General features: G+C 46.6%; 1 protein-coding gene across 2 annotated transcripts in view; it reads left to right on the top strand.

The window, feature by feature from the left end:
- The window catches only part of slit1a (slit homolog 1a), a 147,455-nt gene that overhangs the window by 112,437 nt on the left and 12,999 nt on the right, over window positions 1-22,019 (top strand). For both annotated transcript variants that reach the window (XM_084076695.1, XM_084076694.1), the window contains exons 15-28: window positions 1,169-1,192; window positions 4,627-4,771; window positions 5,485-5,559; window positions 6,386-6,529; window positions 7,244-7,387; window positions 8,280-8,446; window positions 9,804-9,936; window positions 11,285-11,353; window positions 11,584-11,655; window positions 11,970-12,041; window positions 17,646-17,717; window positions 20,319-20,482; window positions 21,064-21,188; window positions 21,670-21,767. In XM_084076695.1, the coding sequence (XP_083932821.1) occupies window positions 1,169-1,192; window positions 4,627-4,771; window positions 5,485-5,559; window positions 6,386-6,529; window positions 7,244-7,387; window positions 8,280-8,446; window positions 9,804-9,936; window positions 11,285-11,353; window positions 11,584-11,655; window positions 11,970-12,041; window positions 17,646-17,717; window positions 20,319-20,482; window positions 21,064-21,188; window positions 21,670-21,767 (1,504 nt within the window). The remainder of the gene's footprint in view (window positions 1-1,168; window positions 1,193-4,626; window positions 4,772-5,484; window positions 5,560-6,385; window positions 6,530-7,243; window positions 7,388-8,279; window positions 8,447-9,803; window positions 9,937-11,284; window positions 11,354-11,583; window positions 11,656-11,969; window positions 12,042-17,645; window positions 17,718-20,318; window positions 20,483-21,063; window positions 21,189-21,669; window positions 21,768-22,019) is intronic.

The following is a 22,019-nucleotide window of genomic DNA, read 5'->3' as shown; positions in this document are numbered from 1 at the left end:
GTTTCCTAATGTAAACCACAGTGAGCTCACCGGATAATCGCTGGCATCGCGGGGCTAGAGTTTCTGTCCCTGCCGATCTCTGTCGGCTGTTCGTTCGTTCGGCCATCTTCCTGCCTTGTCCCCTTCCTCCACCTCTCCTCCCTCCCTCCCCTCTTTGCTTTGGTTCAGATTCAGCTCACCCCTCACCCTCCACCCTCCTCTGTGGCCAGATGTCTCCATGCCCACCCCCCCGCCCCCCCAACACTCTGTGCCCACTATTGTGTTTCTTCAGCCTGGCGCTGCAACCTACTGAGACTTCACTCTTGTTTATAACTTCACTGACTTGGCTGAAGGAGACTGTTTTCTTTCTTTCCTTCTTTTATACTCTCTTTTTTCTTTTCTTTTTGACTCCTTTTTACTCTGTCTTTTTCCACTCTTTTCTTTCTTCCTTTTTATTCTTTATTTCTTACTCTCTGTAGTACTTCATTCTTTAGTTATTTTGTTTGTTTGTTCTGTCTTTCTTTCTTTCGTTTGTTTGTTTGTTTGTTCTTTCTTTGTGTCTCACTTTCTGTCTTGCCTGCTCTCTCTCTCTCTCTCTCTCTCTCTCTCTCTCTCTCTCTCTCTCTCTCTCTCTCTCTCTCTCTCTCTCATCCTTAGCATCATATCCAGATGTTTACCATTGCCTACGTATAGGTATATGATATCCCCACATTGTCATGAACACAGACAGCCATGTGCTTCCCTGTCTGTCATATATACCTGCTGCCACGTGCGGTCATATAGAATATATCATCTCTGTCGGGTGGAAACCTCATATATCCAAAACAGTTATACCTTTCCGGTTTAAAATTAAAAAATTACTATGGTAGCAGTTCTACAAGCTCAAAACGCGTCACTTCGCGCCACGTTTCGAGCTTGCGGATCTGCTATTTTTGATGCGTTTGTGTGACGCTGTAGTATGATCAAGTAGATCAAGTAGGGCGTTAATTTACAAAAAAACACTAAAAGTTAGAATATGGAGGAGGTTTCTGCCCGACAGCAACGATATATGGCTACTCTGTCTGTCATATACCTGATGCCATGTGTGGTCATATATAGAATATATATGAACGCACTGACGCATAGCGACACCACAGCTATGCCGACTGTTGTCACTGACATCCCTGCCTCTCTCTTGTCTCCATCACAGCCAAAGAGCAGTACTTCATCCCTGGTGAGTGCACACACACCTCTCTCTCATTGTCTCACTCCTCTCTATACTCTTATCTCCATATTTTTACTTTTTCTGTTTTTTCGTAACTTAACGCCCTACTTGATAATACTACAGTTTCACCCAAAAGCATCAAAAGAAGCAGACCCGCGATCTTGTAGATCTACTTTTTGCTATTTTTGAACTTGAATCCTGAAAAAAATCTGTTTTGGAGATAGAGTATGAGGTTTCCACACGACAGACGATATCTCCAAAACGGTTACTTTTCAGGAAATGGAAAAAAAAAGAACCTGTGTTCCAATGGATCCAATCTAGGTATTATTTAGTTTGTTAATACTTTTCATTCATCAACATTTATAAAAACCCACAGTGTGTGTGTGTGTGTGTGTGTGTGTGTGTGTGTGTGTGTGTGTGTGTGTGTGTGTGTGTGTGTGTGTGTGTGTGTGTGTGTGTGTGTGTGTGTGTGTGTGTGTGTGTGTGTGTGTGTGTGTGTGTGTGTGTGCGTGTGTGTGTGTGCGTGTGTGTGTGAGCGCTATCCCATTCCTTGGTTCTGTTTATCTAATGGGTTCAGTCGATAGAGCCCAAAGGAAGTCCCTCTTTGCTTTGGCAGGAACACACTCACCAACAGGGACATGAGAGAGAGAGAGAGAGAGGGAGGGAGACAGACAGACAGTGAGACATAGAGAGAGAGAGTGTCTGCAAAGCTAAGGAAAATAAAACCTACCAGAGGATCCGAGATTCCTATCAACGGATGTTCCCGGACCCCTCAACAAGACCACTTCCAAGAAAAGACCTAAGAGGGACACTTGTGTGCGCGTGTGTGTGTGTGTGTGTGTGTGTGTGTGTGTGTGTGTGTGTGTGTGTGTGTGTGTGTGTGTGTGTGTGTGTGTCTGTGCGAAAGCAAAGCTTAGATAAACCACCACCGCCACGGCTCCTCGGAGAACAAATGGAAGCGCTATGTAAGCAGAAGGAAAAGATCAAAGTCAAATGTGATTAATGAAAAATACACCCTCCTGGAACGATAGCGATAAAAGCCAACACACGTCAAAGACATACACACACATACACACACAGTGCATGCTCCCACTGACAGAGCAGGAATTCCATGTTTTTTAGTACATTGATAATGAGGCTCTTGGCTGCAGGAGTATCACGAGAAACACTCCCAACTCCAGCAATGAGTCACCCTGGGCCTCCGAGAGGAAAAACAGGAACGTCCTGCCTTTCTCCTGCTCCTCTCCTCTCCTCTCCTCCACCTCCTCTCCTCTCCGCTCCTCTCCTATCCTCTTATCCCCTCTCCTCCCCTCCCCTCCTCCCCCCACCCTGTCAGACGGCTACAATACGTGTTGCTGTCAACACTATTTGGTCAGCGGGGCGAGTGGCGATGACTCAGGCACGCAGGCAGGAAGCCACCAGGGTTCCTCTACGTCTCGGGGATCAAAGCGTTGCCTTGTCGTACTTTCATTGCTTCCTGGGGTAGCTGGAAATGCCGCTTCCTGTCGTCTGGGCCCCGGCGGAGGAGAGTTCCCTAATGACCGCGTCATTACTGCGTCTGTCGGCACCCTCCACAATAGATGTTCGAGTGACACAGCGACAGCGTTGGGGGAGGTGGTGAACAACAGGAAGTTATTTCCGTGCAAGCATGGCACACTCTTTCAATGACCTGGCAGATAGTGATGTTTTTTTTTTTTACCTCAACACTGAGGGGTTTACTTTAGAATCGTTGGACGCGTGGTCGTTAGCGCCCAACATTAAGATTAAGACCAGGGCTGACCGAGGCTTCCTGTCATTGGTCGAGGGCCCTACAGTATCTATGGTATGACATCATTGTGTCCATGAACCTCAGAGAGAGAAAGGGAGTTCCAGCCGAGTTCTGAGCAAAACCCCGAAGGGCAAGCGGAACCAAAATGAACCTCTAACTCTACGTGTGTGCAAATGGAACCAAATGGACCCTTTTGGGTCCATTTGGTTCCATTTGCACACGCTCAGAGTTAAATTAACACAGCAGATTTTGCAGCCTGCTCTAAAGTAAGTGGCTCCCGGAGCCTCTATACATTATTGAGCAGCAGTGATGTAAGCGGCGGGGTCCTCTCCTCACGTCATGTCTATTCATAGACGGAGGAGGCCGTCCCGCCCCGTTCTCTCTCTCTCTCTCCCCCACGCAAACCTTCTCGCGCCTCCGTGACGAGAACAGGACAGACGTTCCTTCCTCTAGTATACCTGCGGCACTCCGCTTCCCCCTCTCTCCCTCTTTCACCTGTCTCCTCCTCTCATCTCCTCGTCTCTTGCGTGCGTTTACTGCATGTCCCTCGTGCCCCCCCCCCCTTCTTTCTTTCGCTCTCCTCCTCCGCCTCCACCCTCGCACCTGTCTCCTCTTCCTCTCAACATGTCATTTCAAACACCTCTCTCTCCTCCTCTGCGTTTCTTGTTCTCGTCTTTTCTCCAGGGTGCTCCGCTTCGCTGCAGTTGGATTTCTTAAATCCTCCCTGGCATCTCAATTGCCTTTCTCCCTCTCTCTCTCTCTCTCTCTCTCTCTCTCTCTCTCTCTCTCTCTCGGTCTCTCTCTCAGCCTCTCTCTCTCCATCTGTCTCTCTTGCTCTCTCCTTTTCTGCTGCTATCTTTCTGTTTTGTTAGACGTGGTGTTCTTTTCAGCCCTCGCCTCTCTGAAATAACTTGTACCCCCCCACCCCCACCCCTACCCCTGTCTCTCCCTCCTACATGTATATTCCCTCTCTCTCTCTCCTCCATGATGTGGGTGTTGTGTTCTTGAGGCCCAGACTAGCTGTACGATGTAGGATGTTCTTTGAGAGAGTTTACGGAGCATCTCAGGTCAGAGCAGTCAGAGCAAACTGCTCCCAGAACTTCCACCAGATGACAGCTCGCAAAAAATGCTCCTATTCTGGATCTGCTCCATAGGATGTTGATGTTTTTCGATTGCTTTTTTGATTGATTGAATACTTTATTTACAGTTTGCCAAAAGTACAGAGGAAGGATCACACAAAAAGCCCTGAGGGCTTGTTTCCATTGTGGTCCTATGTATTCAATTAATCAAGAAGTCAATACAATACAAAGACATACATGCAAGAAATCATCAATACTAGGAGCAGTAAAAGTATCTTTACAGAAAAAAAAGTGAGGGGTTATTTATTTTGGCAAGCTAGAAGACGTGTGGTCCAGTTGCAAATTGGTGCTCTTTTATGGCAGTATTGAAGGAGGGTGGGGAGTTGCACTTTTAATGGCTGGTGGTAGGGCATTCCACATTGGCAGGATATTAGTTGAATGAATGCATCGCCCATGTTTGTGCCGAATCTAGGGGGAATGAGATCAGTGGAGCTCCCTCTGGTGTCGTGCCCGTGGGCGTTTCTTACTCTTTTCAAGTTGTTTGACGTTTTGAAACACACTGATATGGGTTTGGTTTGTCTCTGTGTTGCTCTCAGGTACGGAGGACAGCCGTCTGAACAACGAGTGTAACAACGACCCGGTGTGTCCTCCCAAATGTCGCTGTGAGTCCAACGTGGTCGACTGTTCCAACCTGAAGCTCACCAAGGTCCCTGAGCACATCCCTGCCTCCACCGCAGAGCTGTAAGAACCCCCCGGATCCACTGAATAGACATTATTATTGTTGTCGGGCAGAAATCTCCATATTTAAGCTTTTTGTGTTTTTTCAAAAATGTACGCCCTACTTGATCATACATACTACAGCGTCACACAAAAGCATCAAAAGTAGATCTACAAGCAACTTTTCCTTTTTTTTATTTGAATGTTGAAAAGTAACAACATATGAGGTTTCCACCCGACAGAGACAATACTGTATGAATATACCTATATTATGCACCTCTCTCTCTAGTTTATGCCTTAATCACTTAAGTCTTATATGCTTAGATAGTTCGATTTAAATAGTTAGATTGTTTTGAAAATGTATTGTGTTGAAAAACAACTATATATATATATATAGCCTATATTATATAATATTTTCCCTTTTTTCCCTTTTTTTTCTTTTACACTTCTATATTTTGCCTAATGATATGCCCAAAATAGGCATGCCAGGTTGAAAGCCTGGTTAATGCTTAATTTATGCTGCGTTGCATGACAGTGTTCGTGAGCCGAAAATATCAGCTCTAATATTAGGCTATATAGCTATATTAGGTCTGCTATTTTCAGCAATTCACACCACCGCACGGCAAATTATAAATCAGGCTTAAAAAGACTGCCACCCTTTTGATGTCATTTTCAGGATGGTTTATAGTGGATAATTGAATGTGTGTGTATTCAAACTGTTCTGCTTCTCCCTGCAGTCGTCTGAACAACAATGACATCACCACTCTGGAGGCAACAGGAGTGTTCAAGAACCTCTCTCAGCTGAAGAAGATGTAAGGGAAATATACTCACATGTTTCCCATAGCAGTGGTTCTCAATGGGCTATTTTCAAAAAAAATCTTTGAATATCTTTGACATTTTTAACACCACAAATCTTGTTTGGGGGTCCTTGGCACCAAACCTTTTCAGATGTGGGTCCGCGCCCAAATATATATCAATTTGGGGGTCCTTGACATGGAAAAAGTTTGAGAACCCACTGTCCCACAGGACATCATTTGGTGCAGAATGCACTTAATACGTTTTAAAGGGCCATACCAGTGGTCTGGCGTGTTTAAGTCGTTTGACTACCACTTGTGGTTTAACTTGACATTACTGCTGACCATCTTCCAAAGCACACGGCGGTTTTGTTTGATTTTCAAGGAAACCAATTGGATTCATTTCAGTATGGTATAAAAATCAACTCACAGGGACTTGAAACTTGCTTAAGAAAGATGATCCAGCATACGAAATATCATTGCATGGTTATTTTTGTATTGTTATTATGCTATTGTTGCGTTTTATTGCATTTAAAAGCTTGGGGTTGATTTGGAAAAGTCTAGCTGAACATAGTCCTTCTGGTGAAGAGATTGATTCACAAACAAAATGTAAATGTTCGTGACTTATTAATTATATAAATTATTCATGTACATTTTGCAACATTTTAATTACTTTGGAGAAAAAGCAAACACAAAAAAGTGTTCACCAGGAGTGTTTTTAATTTAATTCAATGTCATAATAATTGGAGCGAACTGCACGTTTCGCATCGCGGCTTCCTTTTAAAAACCTGGTTTCCAAGCTTTCATATTTGGATTTGCTGACGTGCCCATTTCATTTCTCCAGTAACCTTAGCAACAACAAGATCACAGAGATCGAGGATGGGGCGTTCGAAGGGGCGGGGTCTGTCATTGAGCTTCACATCACGGCCAATCAGATTGACTCGGTCCGCAGTGGGATGTTCCGCGGCCTCGAGGGACTGCGTATGCTGTGAGTTGATAAGCTCTCCCTCTCTTACGCACACACACACACACACACACACACACGCACACACGCACACGCACACGCACGCACGCACGCACGCACGCACGCACGCACGCACGCACGCACGCACACACGCACGCATGCACACACGCACACGCACACACACACACACACACAGCAGTATGTTTGGATTATTATACTTGTGAGGACATCAGCATTTTTGTTTGGCAATTCTTTTAATGACATTTTTACCATTTATTTTGCCATTTTTAACTCAAACCCTAAACCCTGCGGATGTAGAGCACTGAAAAAAAGCCAAACTACAAGCTCACATCACGTCGTGCTGCAACGTGTTGTGAGCTTGTAGATGGGCTATTTTTGGGTGCGCAACAACTTTGTGCAACTAAGTATACTGTAATATCAGGCATAACTCCAACCCCAAACCTAACCGTTTAAATGCCTAATCCTAGCACCAACCTGAATCCTATCCTAATTGTTTGCCTAACTCCCATAATCTATTTTAACCACAAGAAAACAACAATTTATCTTGTGACGACCAGGAAAACTTATCCTCAAAATGACTATTTCTCAAATTCTACTATAGTTGTGGGGCCATCTGGCCCTCATAAATATAGTATTTCAAGTGCACACACAGACACACACATACAAGAAATTTCAGCCAGACAGCGTAGTTATTGTTGCGTGTTGTTTGTGTGTCAGGATGCTGAGGAACAACAAGATCAGCTGCGTTCACAACAGCAGCTTCACAGGTCTCCACAATGTCCGCCTGCTGTCTCTGTACGACAACCAGCTGACAACCATCACTCCTGGAGCCTTTGACACTCTGCAGACCCTCTCCACCCTGTAAGACCCTCTCTCTCACACACACACACACACACACACACACACACACACACACCCCTTTATCTATACACTGGGATGCAGCTACCGATTACTTTTTCTATTTATCAAACCATCGAAAAACATGTCTTTTCGATGGCTGTGCGAGAAAAAAAGGACGCTCTGCTTCCAAATTCCGCCGATTTTCACAGTTTTTCTTTCCTCACATGCCGTTAGGAGAAGCCCCGAAGGTTGGTGCCCTGATCTGCACTGCTTTTATCCGCCAGATTTGGTCTTTCGCGGCATATTTTGCACCGTTACGGTGCGTTCATCATCGGTGACGTGTGCCTCTAACAGCCGCTGCGTGCACGCAGCGAGGCGATGAGAGGCGACGCGAGGCAACAATCACACAAGCACGTGCAGCATGCGTCCCCTTCCCCTGTGCCTAATGGCTGTACATGGGGCCGACGCCTGCTTTAGCGTGAGTGTGTGAGTGTGGCTTCAGGAAGTAAATTCCTAGCCTCGATCTCCAGGCTTTTATTTTTTATTTTTGCTAAAAAATAAAAGCTTGGAAATTCCTGTCCCAGCTGTTGGTACGCAAAAGCGCCTCGCGTCGTCTGATGTGGTGCGCATTATTTATTTTCGGTGCGCATGCGCACCTGCGCACCAGTTATGTGCACCCCTGCCTATGCCACATGCCCAAAATAGGGAAGCCAGCTTGAAAGTGGTTAACAAAATGACCCCCCCCCCCCGCAAAAACAAACAAACAATAAGAGAAAAACTATTGTTTTATTGAATTTTTTTTCATAATGTATTAAATCTATTAGTTCAGCTAACGGTGGCATCCCTACATCGAAATGTTTTAAATGAACAATGATCTGAACATGTGTTTTGGTTACACAAAACTCTCCACCAGCAACCTACTGGCCAACTCCTTCAACTGTGACTGCCGTCTGGCCTGGCTCGGCGATTGGCTGCGGAGCAGGAAGATCGTCACGGGCAACCCTCGCTGTCAGCGGCCCGCCTTCCTGAAGGAGATCCCACTGCAAGACGTGGCTCTGCCTGACTTCCGTTGCGAGGAGGGTAAGATATGATGATGCATGGATCAAAGTTGTCAGTCGCCACGACTGATATTCACTTTCATAGAATCATTTCGATTCTATACAAGTCAGCATGTCTTCTATGAAAGCATGTTGCGTAACGAAAATAGACGATCTAAAAGCTCTCAATGCGTCTGCGACAATGTGTTGAACAGCAGGAACAATATGACTAAAACATCTGAAACAGCGCTAATGTGGGTGGGAGCCCCTTTCACACTGTTTCACAAATCGCACATGAAGATTTACAAACATTTTCAGTTGTGAGATTATATTTTGATTTAATCCAGAGTTATGGAGTAAAACCCACTGGACCCATCGGCGTGAAACTTCTTGTGCACACTGCCAGTAGGCTAACTTAGTACCTCCACTATTTACACACACATTTTATACCTTTTTTTTAAATATTGATCTTATACTGGAGGTCAATGGGGCTCAGATCAGGCTGAAACCTTGCCCAACTTTTGAGTCATAAGTGTTATAGATATGTGTAGATCCGGAGATCGGTTTATTTATTTTATTTTGTTCAGTTGCCGTACAGCCCGTAAGCATAATTCATAGTTCAACAAATGTGGAGTAGTATTTAGCCATTGAAGCACAGGAGCCAGTTTAAAGTGGAAGACTTTTTTTTAAGATGGTGGCACCTCATCAGCCTTTGAATAAATGTCTTTACACGGAGATAAAGCTCTCCACTGCAATTGGCTCCCTTTGTGTGAAACAAAGTGGGCCGGCCCGCGACTGATGACTTCTTTTTTTAACACAACGTCCATTTCAAATAATGCATTATTAACGAGCGACGCTCCAAAGTGGCCGGGATGATGTTAAATAATGACCGCCTTTGTGTCAGCCTTGTGTTTGCCGAATAGATTGCTACTCAGCAGTTCCTAAGCTGCAGGTCGATGGCTCACCGAGTGCAGCTATTGAGCTGTTTGCTGTATTGACCAGTCAGCCCGTTTGCTCTCCAGAATGAATGTTAGCCTTGTCTTCAGGCCGCGCGCTGCCTCCGCTATCTGTCCTCGTCAGTCGATATTACATTAGAGAGGCTTCTCTTCTCTAGTGTCTTCATTTTCGCTCTCTCTCTCCCCTCTACATTTATCACTTTCTTTCTTCTCTAAGTTATATTTAATAATAGTCTCATGGAGCTCACCGATACCTCAGGGTATTGTGTTGGTTTGTTTAGGACTGTCCTGCCCCTTAACTCTGTCTCTGCATGCTTGGGTCAATAACCTTTTTTCCTTGTGTCTCTCCTATTCTCTGTCTCTCTCTCTCTCGTCATTCATTCCTCCTTTCTCCTCTTCTGTGCCTGACTCCTCTTTTGTCCCTGTACCCCCCGCCCCCCCCAGGTCACGAGGAGTCGAGCTGCGTGCCGAGGCCACAGTGTCCCAGTGAGTGCACCTGTCTGGAGACGGTGGTACGCTGCAGCAACAAGCATCTTCGGACGCTGCCCAAAGGCATCCCCAGAAACGTCACCGAACTGTGAGTTCCACAACCGAGGACAAGTGAACACCAGGAACATTGAAACGCCTGAGTGTCTTTATCAGCCTTGAGACTTCAGATGTTATTGCCTCTCTGCCCTGCGTTCTCTGGCTTCGCATGATTGAACGAAGAGAGAGAGAGAGGAGAGAGTGGAGAGAGAGAGAGAGAGAGGAGAAGAAGAGAGGAGAGCACACAATAAACCTAGCAGTTATTCTCACAGACACCAGCCCTCAGGGCTAACACTGATGTCACTCTCACACTTGAAGCCAAAGATGTGTGTGTGTGTGTGTGTGTGTGTGTGTGTGTGTGTGTGTGTGTGTGTGTGTGTGTGTGTGTGTGTGTGTGTGTGTGTGTGTGTGTGTGTGTGTGTGCGTGCGTGCGTGCGTGCGTGCGTGCGTGCGTGCGTGCGTGCGTGCGTGCGTGCGTGCGTGTGTGTGTGTTCCTAAGGGCCAAGAGCCTGTCCACAGGAGCAGTGGGGAGCGAGTCAACGTTTTTAATGAGCAGCTTTCAATGGAAAGGGGGGAGGGGATAGGTCCGGTCTGGAACTTTCCTGTACCGCTCCAAGTGGTTCACACACACACACACACACACACACACACGCTCCTTCAAGGCCTGTCATTGTCCCAGCAGGTGTGACCAGGTGTGCCTCTTTCATCCATCCATCCGGAGACCTCTTTACTCCGTCATTATCCCAAGTGTCCTCTCCCCTCCTCGCCCTGTCGTTACCTATCATTACCCTGAACCCAAACACCCCCCCTCAGTAACCCCCCCCCCCCAACCCCCACTTTGCAGCCGCTAACAATAACAGGAGAAAGCCCCTGCAGCCTTTCCCTAAATCACCCCACCCCACCACCAACCCCCAAGATGGTGACCTTCTCTCTCACACTCTCACCCTTCCCTTTCTCTATTTCTCTCTCACACGCGCTCCCTTTTTCTCTTTCTCTCTCACACTCTCTCCCTTTTTCTCTCACTCTCACTCTCCATTTCTTACTTTCTTTCTCCCTTTCCTTCTCTCTCCCCCCTCATTCCATACCTGATGATGTCAGCCTACAGACACACACACACACGCACATGCACAAACACACGCTTCCTGTGTGTGTCTTAGATGGGTGTGAGGCGGCTAACAGCTATGTCACACAGGGTCGCTAGGGTGCAACATTCTGTCCTGAGGTGGAAAGGCTACTGCATTTGTAGCACATTGCAACCACTTGTGCATCACACACAGTGAAACTAATACAAAAATGATAATACAAAGAATTAAACTCTCTGACAGTGAATTTGGCAATTTATGTAAATGTGGAAAGGTGCTATAAGCTAAGCTAAGGTAGCTGTTGATGTTTCTCCTCAGGTACCTGGATGGCAACCAGTTCAGCATGGTGCCCAAGGAACTGTCTACATACAAATACTTACAGCTGGTGTAAGTCTGTCTGTCTATCTGTCTGTCCGTCTGCCTGCCTTCTTGTCTGTGTGTGTGTGTGTGTGTGTGTGTGTGTGTGTGTGTGTGTGTGTGTGTGTGTGTGTGTGTGTGTGTGTGTGTGTGTGTGTGTGTGTGTGTGTGTGTGTGTGTGTGTGTGTGTGTGTGTGTGTCCACACCGATGACTTACAAGGAATTCTGTCATAATCTCGATGTGTGACTTTTCCTTCCAGAGACCTGAGCAACAACAAGATCAACTCTCTGACCAACTCCTCATTTGCCAACATGAGCCAACTCACCACTCTGTAAGACCCAAGCATAAAATAACTTCTACTGGATCTCTTCTCCACTAGACCCTCCATAACATTTACGTCAAATTTGTATTAGTTGACAAAATTGTCGATATGTTTAGTCACAGTTTTAGTCATCATAGCTCTGGTAGACCCTCACCCTCTCATATACCAAACGTACACTCTGGTAGACCCTCACCCCACCATAAAACCCTCACCCTCTCATAAACACACATGTAGGTAATGGTTCATTGGGGTGAAGACACAGCTTACATTTTCACTCGTCATTTTTGTTGATTTGATGTTGTTGGTTTGTCTTTCATTTGTAGGATCCTAAGCTACAACTCTCTACGCTGTATTCCAGGCTTGGCCTTCAGTGGACTGCGCTCGCTTCGACTCTTGTAAGTTTCTTTTTGCATAGCGTGCGTGTGGCCACATTTTGAGCGACATTTTTTACATCAAGCCAGTTGATTGAAGATGCATAATTGGGGACAAAATTGGTGTCCCCCAATTAGATTTTTACTGCAGTTCCATAAAGTTAGGCTTAGGCATTTACAGTATCTGTTATGGTTAGAGTAAGGGGATATGGAATGAATATATATCAATCCAATGTCCCCAAAAGTGTGCAGAACCAATGTGTATGCTTGGGCGTACAGGCGGACGTTTGTGTGTGTGCATGTGTACGTACGTATGTGTGTGTGTGTGTGTGTGTGTGTGTAGGTCAATGTGTGCTCTTTCTGAGGAGAGGGCAGAGCAGATGCTAAGAAGCAGACTGCAGAACTTTAACAAAGTATAAACAGTCATGACAGCTTTTGAATACACACACACATGCACTAAACACCCATGGCCTGGTTCATCTTGCGTAGGTGGTACAACTGAAAGGGAAGAATTTGTGAGCCAAGTCGTGCACACAGTAAAATCCTCAGTTTGTTATTTCGCTGATTTGCGTGTATAAGGCAGCAATAATGTGAAGTTTGCAGCATAGTAATGGTGATGGCTGTCTCCGAGCATAAAGTTTGGGGGGAAAAAACACAAAATTATTATTTCACAATCGTAATACATTTTAAAGGCTTTGTGAAGGATGTATAATATTTGTTTTATTTGTTTACATGAAAAAAAGCCATCAATAACCCTCTGAGTTTTACTGTGCACTGCTTGCCCAGGCCACATCTTCAAACATCTGACCGGCCTGTCGGTTCACCTCCAAATGCCTCAGAGCTCATCATGGGCTCAGCAGCGTGAGGGCCTTTGCACGCAAACCCCCACAATCTACACTGTAGATTGTGGGGACTTTTAAGACTACAGTCTAAAAATCAATCTGACACTGATTACTGGAGAATGTAAGCCCTGCTATAACTGTAATGTTTAATATTGTCTCTGTCGGGTGGAAACCTCATACGTTCAAAGATTTTACTTTTAAGGATTCAAATTCCAAAACAGCAAAATTGGCAAAAGTAGTTGCTTCATGCCGCGTTTCGAGCTTGCGGATCTGCTACTTTTGATACTTTTGTGTGACGCTGTAGCAGGATCAAGTACGGCATTCATTTACGGAAAAAACACAACAAGTTAGAATGTGGAGATAAGAGGTTTCTGCGCCGACAGCAACGATATTCTGCCTCCGGGGAGGGGGGCCTTTATGGCAGTTCTAAAGCCCTGTGACTGACCCTGGACTCCTGCAGACATATCCGTCTGCTAAGCAACGCGGCTGCAGAATGTAAATGAGTTGGACAGACAAGACCATGGAGCCTTGGCACCGCGTCCAAACGATACGGCAGCCGGCCCCGGATCGGTCCAATTCTAACATACAACAGAACATACAGTTCTGGTGAAGCTGCCAGGCCATAGAGCACTGCTCATGGGATAGTTAGGGGTGTGTGTGTGTGTGTGTGTGTGTGTGTGTGTGTGTGTGTGTGTGTGTGTGAGACGATGTGTCAGTGTATTTTTGGGATGTAGCTCTATATTTGTGTGTGTGTACAGTAGTATATATATATGTGCAGTATTTCTGTGCCATTGTGCACTGCCAAGTGCAGCCATGCTTCCATATCTGTCGTCTCCTGACCTTGATCGTGTGTGTGTGTGTGTGTGTGTGTGTGTGTGTGTGTGGTGTGTGTGTGTGTGTGTGTGTGTGTGTGTGTGTGTGTGTGTGTGTGTGTGTGTGTGTGTGTGTGTGTGTGTGTGTGTGTGTGTGTGTGTGTGTGTGTGTGTGTGTGTGTGTGTGTGTGTGTGTGTGTGTGTGTGTGTGTGTGTGTGTGTGTGTGTGTGTGTGTGTGTGTGTGTGTGTGTGTGTGTGTGTGTGTGTGTGTGTGTGTGTGTGAGGGACCAGACCTCATCAGGCCTCCTTGTGCACCGTTGTACCAGACATACTTTTCTTTTACTGTGGACAACAAAGCCTCCTTTTTTTACGGTGGGCTTCGACTAAAGCCCCCCGTTCATTAGGAGGCCGAAAACACAGACGCACACACACACACACACACACACAAACCCCTTTTTCTGTGGAATGAGAGTGAAGCTCAAGGCGTCATTAGGCCGATGCAGCGTTGCCAGTCTGCTCCCCTCGCTTTGATCCCTAACGAAGCTACGGCGTTTATTTCTGCTCTCGCTCACTCAACGCCAGAACCGTGCGTAGCCTAAGCCCCCCCCCCCACCCCGCCCCAACTCCCCTACCCCCCCCCCGTGCAAACATGCTAGACGCCACGCTTAGACCCCCAACGCCAGCCCAATCCCCCAGACTTGACTTAGAAGTGCACACACGATCGCACAGTGTTAAGTGCGAGCACGGACCACCAGTCAAACGGGAGTCCAAACTTTGATGTTTTTACTATTGGTCTGATCAATCAGCCCCCCCCCCCCATCCCTCTAAGATGTTAATTGGTGCCACATCTATTTTTGCTTTAATTTGGGGGTGAAGAGAACACGACGCGACAATGAGCCCCGGTTCATAGATTTGATTTTTAAGATTCTTCAAGGCGTGGGGATCAGAGTTCAACGTTGGCGGGTTCAAAGCCTGGCAGAAACCGCAGCGAGGTGCCAAAGCGCTCGCTCGCTCTCACACACACACACACACACACACACACACACACACACACACACACACACACACACACACACACACACACTCAGCGAGGTGCCAAAGCCTTCATAAAGTGGCACCTTTGGCTTTACAGAGCAGTAAAGAGGAGTTGAATCATTAACGCTCCCAGCTTCAAACGGACCGGGGGTCTAGGCCTGGCATGGATGTGGTTTGGTTCATGGTGTGTGTGTGTGTGTGTGTGTGTGTGTGTGTGTGTGCACTCGTGTGTGCACTCGTGTGTGTATGTTGTGTGTGTGTGCACGTGCGAGAGAGAGAGGGATTTGGCGTGTGGAAGAGAGAGTGATCGTTGTGGTTTGGGCTGCAGATTAATAAGCTGCTAATTGGCCTGCTGGGTATTAGGTGTGAGGGGGGAGAGCGTCAGGGCACGCCAGGGCGTGGCACTGCCAGGGGGAAGGGGAGAGAGAGAAAGTAACGTTGAAGAGTGAAAGAGAGAACAAGAGTGTGGGTACGGCCTGATTAAATAACGATTAGTGTCACATAGCTGGAGAAAACAGAAGAGAGAGAACGAGAGAGAGATCGAGAGAGATGCCAACAAAGAGAAGAGAGAGAGAGAGAGACGTGTAGGAAGACAGGTACTCCGATAGGAGAGACGATCAGGTTTCTTCCTGGAGACTCTGTGGCTCCTGTCTCCCGTGAGAAGTCCCGGGAGGTTGGCACAGTGCTGCTTGGCTCCATGCCCACACGGTGCCCTATAACTGTTCCCCAGCCACCGCCAACCTGCTGTAACCCTTAACTCAACCCCCTAACCCCCCCATCCCCCTGCTTCTGACACAGAATCCACGGGCCAATTACCTTTGCTTGCCTTAAAGCTGCAATCCGGAAGCTCATTTTAATGAATGAAAACATTATTTTAGCCAATGTGTATGGTTGAGTATGTTAATATATAACTAGTACATGTGGTTGGAGGTGGTGTCCCTGCTCTTCCTTTGAGACATTTAGACCCTGGTGTCAGGTAGGACACCTGCTGGTTGACAGGTATTACTGCCCGAAGCTCATAAGTGGAATATCTCCCCTAATAGCCAAGCAGGGATTCCCTCTTGAATGAGCGGTCGGTAGATGTTAGGTCTGTTATGCGGGAGACCCGATTTTGAATCCCGGGTATGATATGACATAAAAGTTATACATTGTAGCTTTTAAGCTTAATTCATACGCCATCGCTCAAGGGTATGACTTGCCAAGAACTGATCTACGAGCTAACAATGTGTTGCATTGTTATCCTGTAGATCAGTTCTTATCAGCAATCGATACAGTATGTACTATGGAGTATGAATAAGGCTTAAAGCCGCGGTCTGGAACTTGTGTGTCACGTACGGCATTCGAACCGGGTCTCGGGAACCCCTGTGCAGGTCATCTTTCTCTGTATCGTCTCTGTTGGGTGGAAACCTCACATGTCCAAAACTGTTACTTTTCAGGACTCAAATTCAAAAATGGCAAAAGTAGCAGATCTACAAGCTCGAAACGTGGCGCGAAACGTGGCGCGAAATGTGGTGCGAAGCGACGCGTTTTGAGCTGGTAGATCTGCTACTTTTGCCATTTTTGAATGTGATGCTTTTGCGTCACGCTGTACTATGATCAAGTAGGGCGTTAATTTACAAAAAAAAACACAGAAAGTTAAAATATGAAGATAAGAGGTTTCTGCCCGTCAGCAACAATATCCTCTCCCTGTGTGGCACAGTGTAAAGCCTTAATTCACACATCAAATATGGTGGAGGAGCCCGCCGGGAGCTCATAAGTCTTGTTTGTATACACGGTCGTTCAATTTCTGTTCATTAAGGACCTAACGGCCTCTGAGATTGGATCCGCCACGCGGCGGTCGGCGTCAGCCCTGGCTGCAGGGAGGACGGTTTTGCGGTGGTTATATTAACGGTGCGGTCAGCCCGGGAGGGTTAGGAGGTGGTAATGGGCTGGCGGATTACGCCGGCCATCCGTCATCCGAGCTATTAAGCCATGTCGGCTTGTCACCCCACATCCTACTCAACGGGAACTGGCAAAGGGAACAGTCCTGGCATATGACACACACACACACACACACACACACACACACACACACACTGCCTTTTAAACATTTGTATTTCGGTATTTGTTCGTGCACAGCTCCATAAGACTCCATACTTCCTTCATGTACCGTACTGTATGCCTGCCACTTATACCTGCCTGTATACTTTAACTACACACTCCTGGAATGTCCCGCGCTCTCTTGTGTGCAGTGCGGTCAGCTCAACTTTACAACGCACCCCCCACACTCCCCCCCGCCTCCGTACCCTTGTTGGCCCTGCCATCCAGACATATATATATATAAGTAACTTGACACCAGTCATACCAGACTCACTGTGGCTCGGGTCTCTGCCAGCTATAGGAGGCTCCGCTCCCGAGAAACGAGCCACCCACCCACCCACCAGCCAGCCAGCCTTTCAGACCAACACTCGCCTTCTCTTCAAGTCAAACATTCATAACGATGTGCGTTATGTCTTTATTCCCTCACTCAACATGCCTCGGATGCAGTGCTAGCGCACAGGTCCGAAAGAATGTGTGGTTCTCCTTGACATATTTCATGTCAAGGACCCCCACGTCGATATGCATTTGGCAGCGGACCACCATCTAAAAAAAGAGTTTGTGCCACGGAACCCCCATTTCAAGAACAGCAGATCTACAAGCTTGTAGATCTGCTATTTTATGTATAGCAAGTATAAAATACTGTTAAAGTGGTTAATCAGATTGTGGTGCTATATTAACTAATTTTTCCGGGAACCCTTCAAGGACCCCAGGGGGTCCCCACCCCAGAACTCACTTTGAGAACCACTGTGAAAAATAACACGCAAACCAGGTTGTTTTCACGTTCATGTGATCAGTAATATGCTTCTTCTTTTTTGCCCCCATTTCCTTTATGAACCCTCCCTCCTTCACTCCTTATAAGGTCTCTTCATGGCAACGAGATCTCAGAGCTCCCAGACGGTATCTTCAATGACGTGGCCTCTCTGTCCCACCTGTGAGTATACACACACACGCGCACGCACGCACGCACGCACGCACGCACGCACGCACGCACGCACGCACGCACGCACGCACGCACGCACGCACGCACGCACGCACGCACGCACGCACGCACACGCACGCACGCAAGCAAGCACAGGTACTTTTCAACCTTCCTCATTTGCCACTTCATATGAATTAGACCACGGACCCCCTTGTATACATTTTTTTGTTTTTTTCTTTACCTCTGAGACCCAAACTACAGCACACTGTAAAATCCTCGGTGTTGACTAGTGTTAGCTAACACTAACTCTCAGAGTTACAGACCCCCACACAGACAGACAGACAGACAGACAGACAGACAGACAGACAGACAGACACACACACACACACACACACACACACACACACACACACACACACACACACACACACACACACACACACACACACACACACACACACACACACACACACACACACACACACACACACACACACACACACCACAGCTCAAAACAATGTGCCCAGATACAACCACAGTCTATGTACAGTAATACCCTATGCACTTACCACCCACCCAGTCAGTCTGCTGAGTATATTCACATACAGTACACTACCAAGTCACACACACACACACACACACACACACACACACACACACACACACACACACACACACACACACACACACACACTCATGTGTGTCACAGAGGGGGTCCGTCCAGGCCTGACTGCCTGGGGAGTGTGTCTCACAGTGGCCTGTCTGTAGTGCTTCGTGGTGGGCTGCTACACATGAGCCTGGCCCCCTCCCCTAATGGGCCACAGCCCTGCGGTTAACAGCAACACACAGACCCCTCCACTGTCTCATCTCTCTGTTACATCTCCAACACACACACACACACACACACACACACACACACACACACACACACACACACACACACACACACACACACACACACACACACACACACACACACACACACACACACACACACACACACACACACACACAAGCATACCCTACAGGTTTACCAACATTCTCCATGGTCTGTGGAGTTTGAGGGACAGTTATGCTTGTTTCTGTTTGTTTATTTATGCCTGTAAGTCTCTGTGAGTGTGTGCATGCGTGCGTGTTTGTGTGTGTTGTGTGTTGTGTGTGTGTTGTCAGTGTGGCTACATTTAAAACTAAACAGATGTATCTCTACAGTATATCCCCACTCTCACACACACACACACACACACACAACACACACACACGCACGCGCGCACCGTCTTGGCCACAAATTCACGTCAATCTAACCTATCAATGTCTCGCTCGTGGAGATGGAGACAGCACGTCGCAAAATCCTAAGCATTGGTTTGACTCTGTAAGTCAAACTCTCTGAGTCAAACGAACACTTAGGATTTCTGTGGTGCATGCTGTTGGATGAAGGAATGATAGAGAGGAACGGGACAAAGATAGGAGCTTTCTTTAATGCTATCGTGGCCGCAGGGAGTCAAGGCCACCTGAAAGAGAGGGAGAGGGAGAGAGAGAGAGAGAGAGAGAGAGAGAGAGAGAGAGAGAGAGAGAGAGGAGGAGAGACGGAGAGGTTCCATTGATCCGGAGCCACAGTCAAGTGGCTTCCATGTTAGCAGATGTCAGGTGTCAGCTATTGGCCCGGGTCCTGAAAGATGAGCCCGTGTTCCTCCGTAATGGAACGGCATCGATTCATCCAGTGTTTGTGCATCTGTGGGGGGAGGGGGGGGGGTGTGGTGGGGGGTGGGGGGGACAGAGCCGCATTGATTCACGACCACCGTGACAGAGGTGGTTAAGTGTGCCTTCTGTTCACACCGCGTTCCTCTATAATTGAGAGGCCTCGCCCCCCACATGATGTACGACACAGAGAGAGAGAGAGAGAGAGACAGAGAGAGAGAGAGAGGTGTTAGTGAATATACGTTAAATATGCACTTCACTTAGCAAAGCAAGCGTTATTTATAATTGTATAGTGCACTCACAAGTTAACTTTATGTGAGTGCTTAGAGAGACACCTGCTGGTGGTGTCGTGCATTGCGTGCACATACCTTGACGTAAAGAGGTTTCGACAATTAGACTGAGATGTAGTTTCATAGATTCTGATCTAATATCTTTTTACAAAATCTGCATCAAAATCAAACCTGTATTTGACACAAACTTGCATTACAAAGCTTAGGTTTTATTATAAAGCATTGGTCTGCTTCTTTGTGGAATCGAAATGCCTTAATAGATTGTTCTAGTGATGATGATGTCTTTTTGTGGGCTAAGTTGGGCAAAATGATGACAGACAATAAGCTCAGCAAGCATATGCGATATTATACTCAAACGTTTTGTTCAGGATAATTAAAAATAATCAACACACTGCGACTGCAACGTGACTGTGACCACATGCAATTAATCAAAGTAAAAAAGCACAAAACATCTTCAAAGTCCATTATATTAATAAAGGTGTAATCTATGTTTGAAGTTTTAGGACTAACTGTAACACACTATACTGTACCTTGAGTGTCTTTGTGAAGCATGAGACATACATTATCGATTTTTCTTTAAAGAAAATGAACCCATTCCCTAACCAAAGTCTCTCCCCTGTCAACCCAGGGCTATTGGCGCCAACCCGCTCTACTGCGACTGCCGCCTGCGCTGGCTGTCCGACTGGGTAAAGACGGGCTACAAGGAGCCTGGCATCGCCCGCTGTGCCGGCCCACAGGGCATGGAGGGCAAGCTGCTACTGACCACGCCAGCCAAGAAGTTTGAGTGTTACGGTGAGTTGGCACGGCGGTCAGGTTGAGATTTACGGAGATCTCCGCCGGAGATCAAATATAATATATGAAGTAATAATAATACCGTTTTTTACATTTTATAAATAACATGTTGAGACCTGAAGCCGATTCTACACGTCTCCTAAATCTCATCAGTTTTCTGAAAAATGTATGTTTCTATATCAGTGGTGCTCAAACTTTTTCATGTCAAGGACCCCCAAAATGATATGTATTTGGCCGCGGACCCCCATCAAAATATTTTGTTCCAGGGACCCCCAGAAGCAACGATTTGAGTTAAAAATGTTCGCTTTTAAAATATATACATTTCAAAGATTTGCACACATTTTCACGATTTTTCAAAAATAGCAGATCTACAAGCTCGTAGCGCGGCACTCGGTGCCGCGCTATGAGCTTGTATATCTGCTATTTTTGAATAGCCCAAAGTGTAAAATAATGCTTTTTAGCTCAAACCTAAAAATGACACAGTTCCAGGTCTTAATGGGTTAATGGTCTCAATCTATTCGTGAGTTATCTGACTGGAATACAGTAATCATCCCTGGTCATTGTTGTTGTCATGTGTTCAGGCGAGGTGGACCCCGTCATCCTTGCGAAGTGTAACCCATGCCTGTCCAGTCCCTGTCTGAACCAGGGCATCTGTCACAGTGACCTGGGGGAGATCTACAGGTGCAGCTGCCCCCCAGGATTCAAGGTCAGAACCCCTCTAATATGGTGATTGTTCACAATGAACCCCGGTTTGATATCGTTGCTGTCGGGCAGAAACCTCTTATCTCCGTATTTCTTTTTACTTTGTGTGTTTTTTTTTTCGTAAATGAATGCCCTACTTGATCATTTCATACCACAGTGTCACACAAAAGCATCAAACGTAGCAGATCCGTGAGCTTGAAACGAGCTTGTAGATCTGCTACTTTTGCAATTTTTTTATCTGAACCCTGAAAAGTAACTGTTTTGGACGTCGGGTTTCCACCCGACAGAGGCGATATGCATTAGATATTAGACATATTGCGGACCCTTATTTGATGGCATTTTGTTCAATCTCTGGGAACCGCGATCTACTGTGTAAAATCCATCTGGCAGTGGTTTTTAACTCCTGGTGCAACAGCTGCACCAGTATATCTTATTTGTAGAAGTGTAATCACGGCGATCCATTCTGTCCTGCACTGCTGTAACAGGGCAAGAACTGCGAGACGGCTCTGAACGCCTGTGTGAGTAACCCGTGTGCCAACGGGGGCACCTGCCAACTCAACGAGGATGAGGAGGGAGAGTTCAGGTGAGAACTGAAGAATGATCTGCAGAAACACTGCGAACGTCACAGTGTAATCACTGAGGGAATGAAAGATCTAACGTATTGTGTATTTCATTTTATCATGAAGAAGTTTCCAATGTGAAGATGTTATTAATTTGTGTGTGCGTGTGTGTGTGTGTGTATGTGTGTGTGTGTGTGTGTGTGTGTGTGTGTGTGTGTGTGTGTGTGTGTGTGTGTGTGTGTGTGTGTGTGTGTGTGTGTGTGTGTGTGTGTGTG

Source organism: Gymnoscopelus microlampas, assembly GCF_963454915.1.
Source record: "Gymnoscopelus microlampas genome assembly, chromosome: 13".
NCBI classification, from domain to species: Eukaryota; Metazoa; Chordata; class Actinopteri; order Myctophiformes; family Myctophidae; genus Gymnoscopelus; species Gymnoscopelus microlampas.
This window is presented reverse-complemented; position numbering and strand designations above follow the sequence as displayed.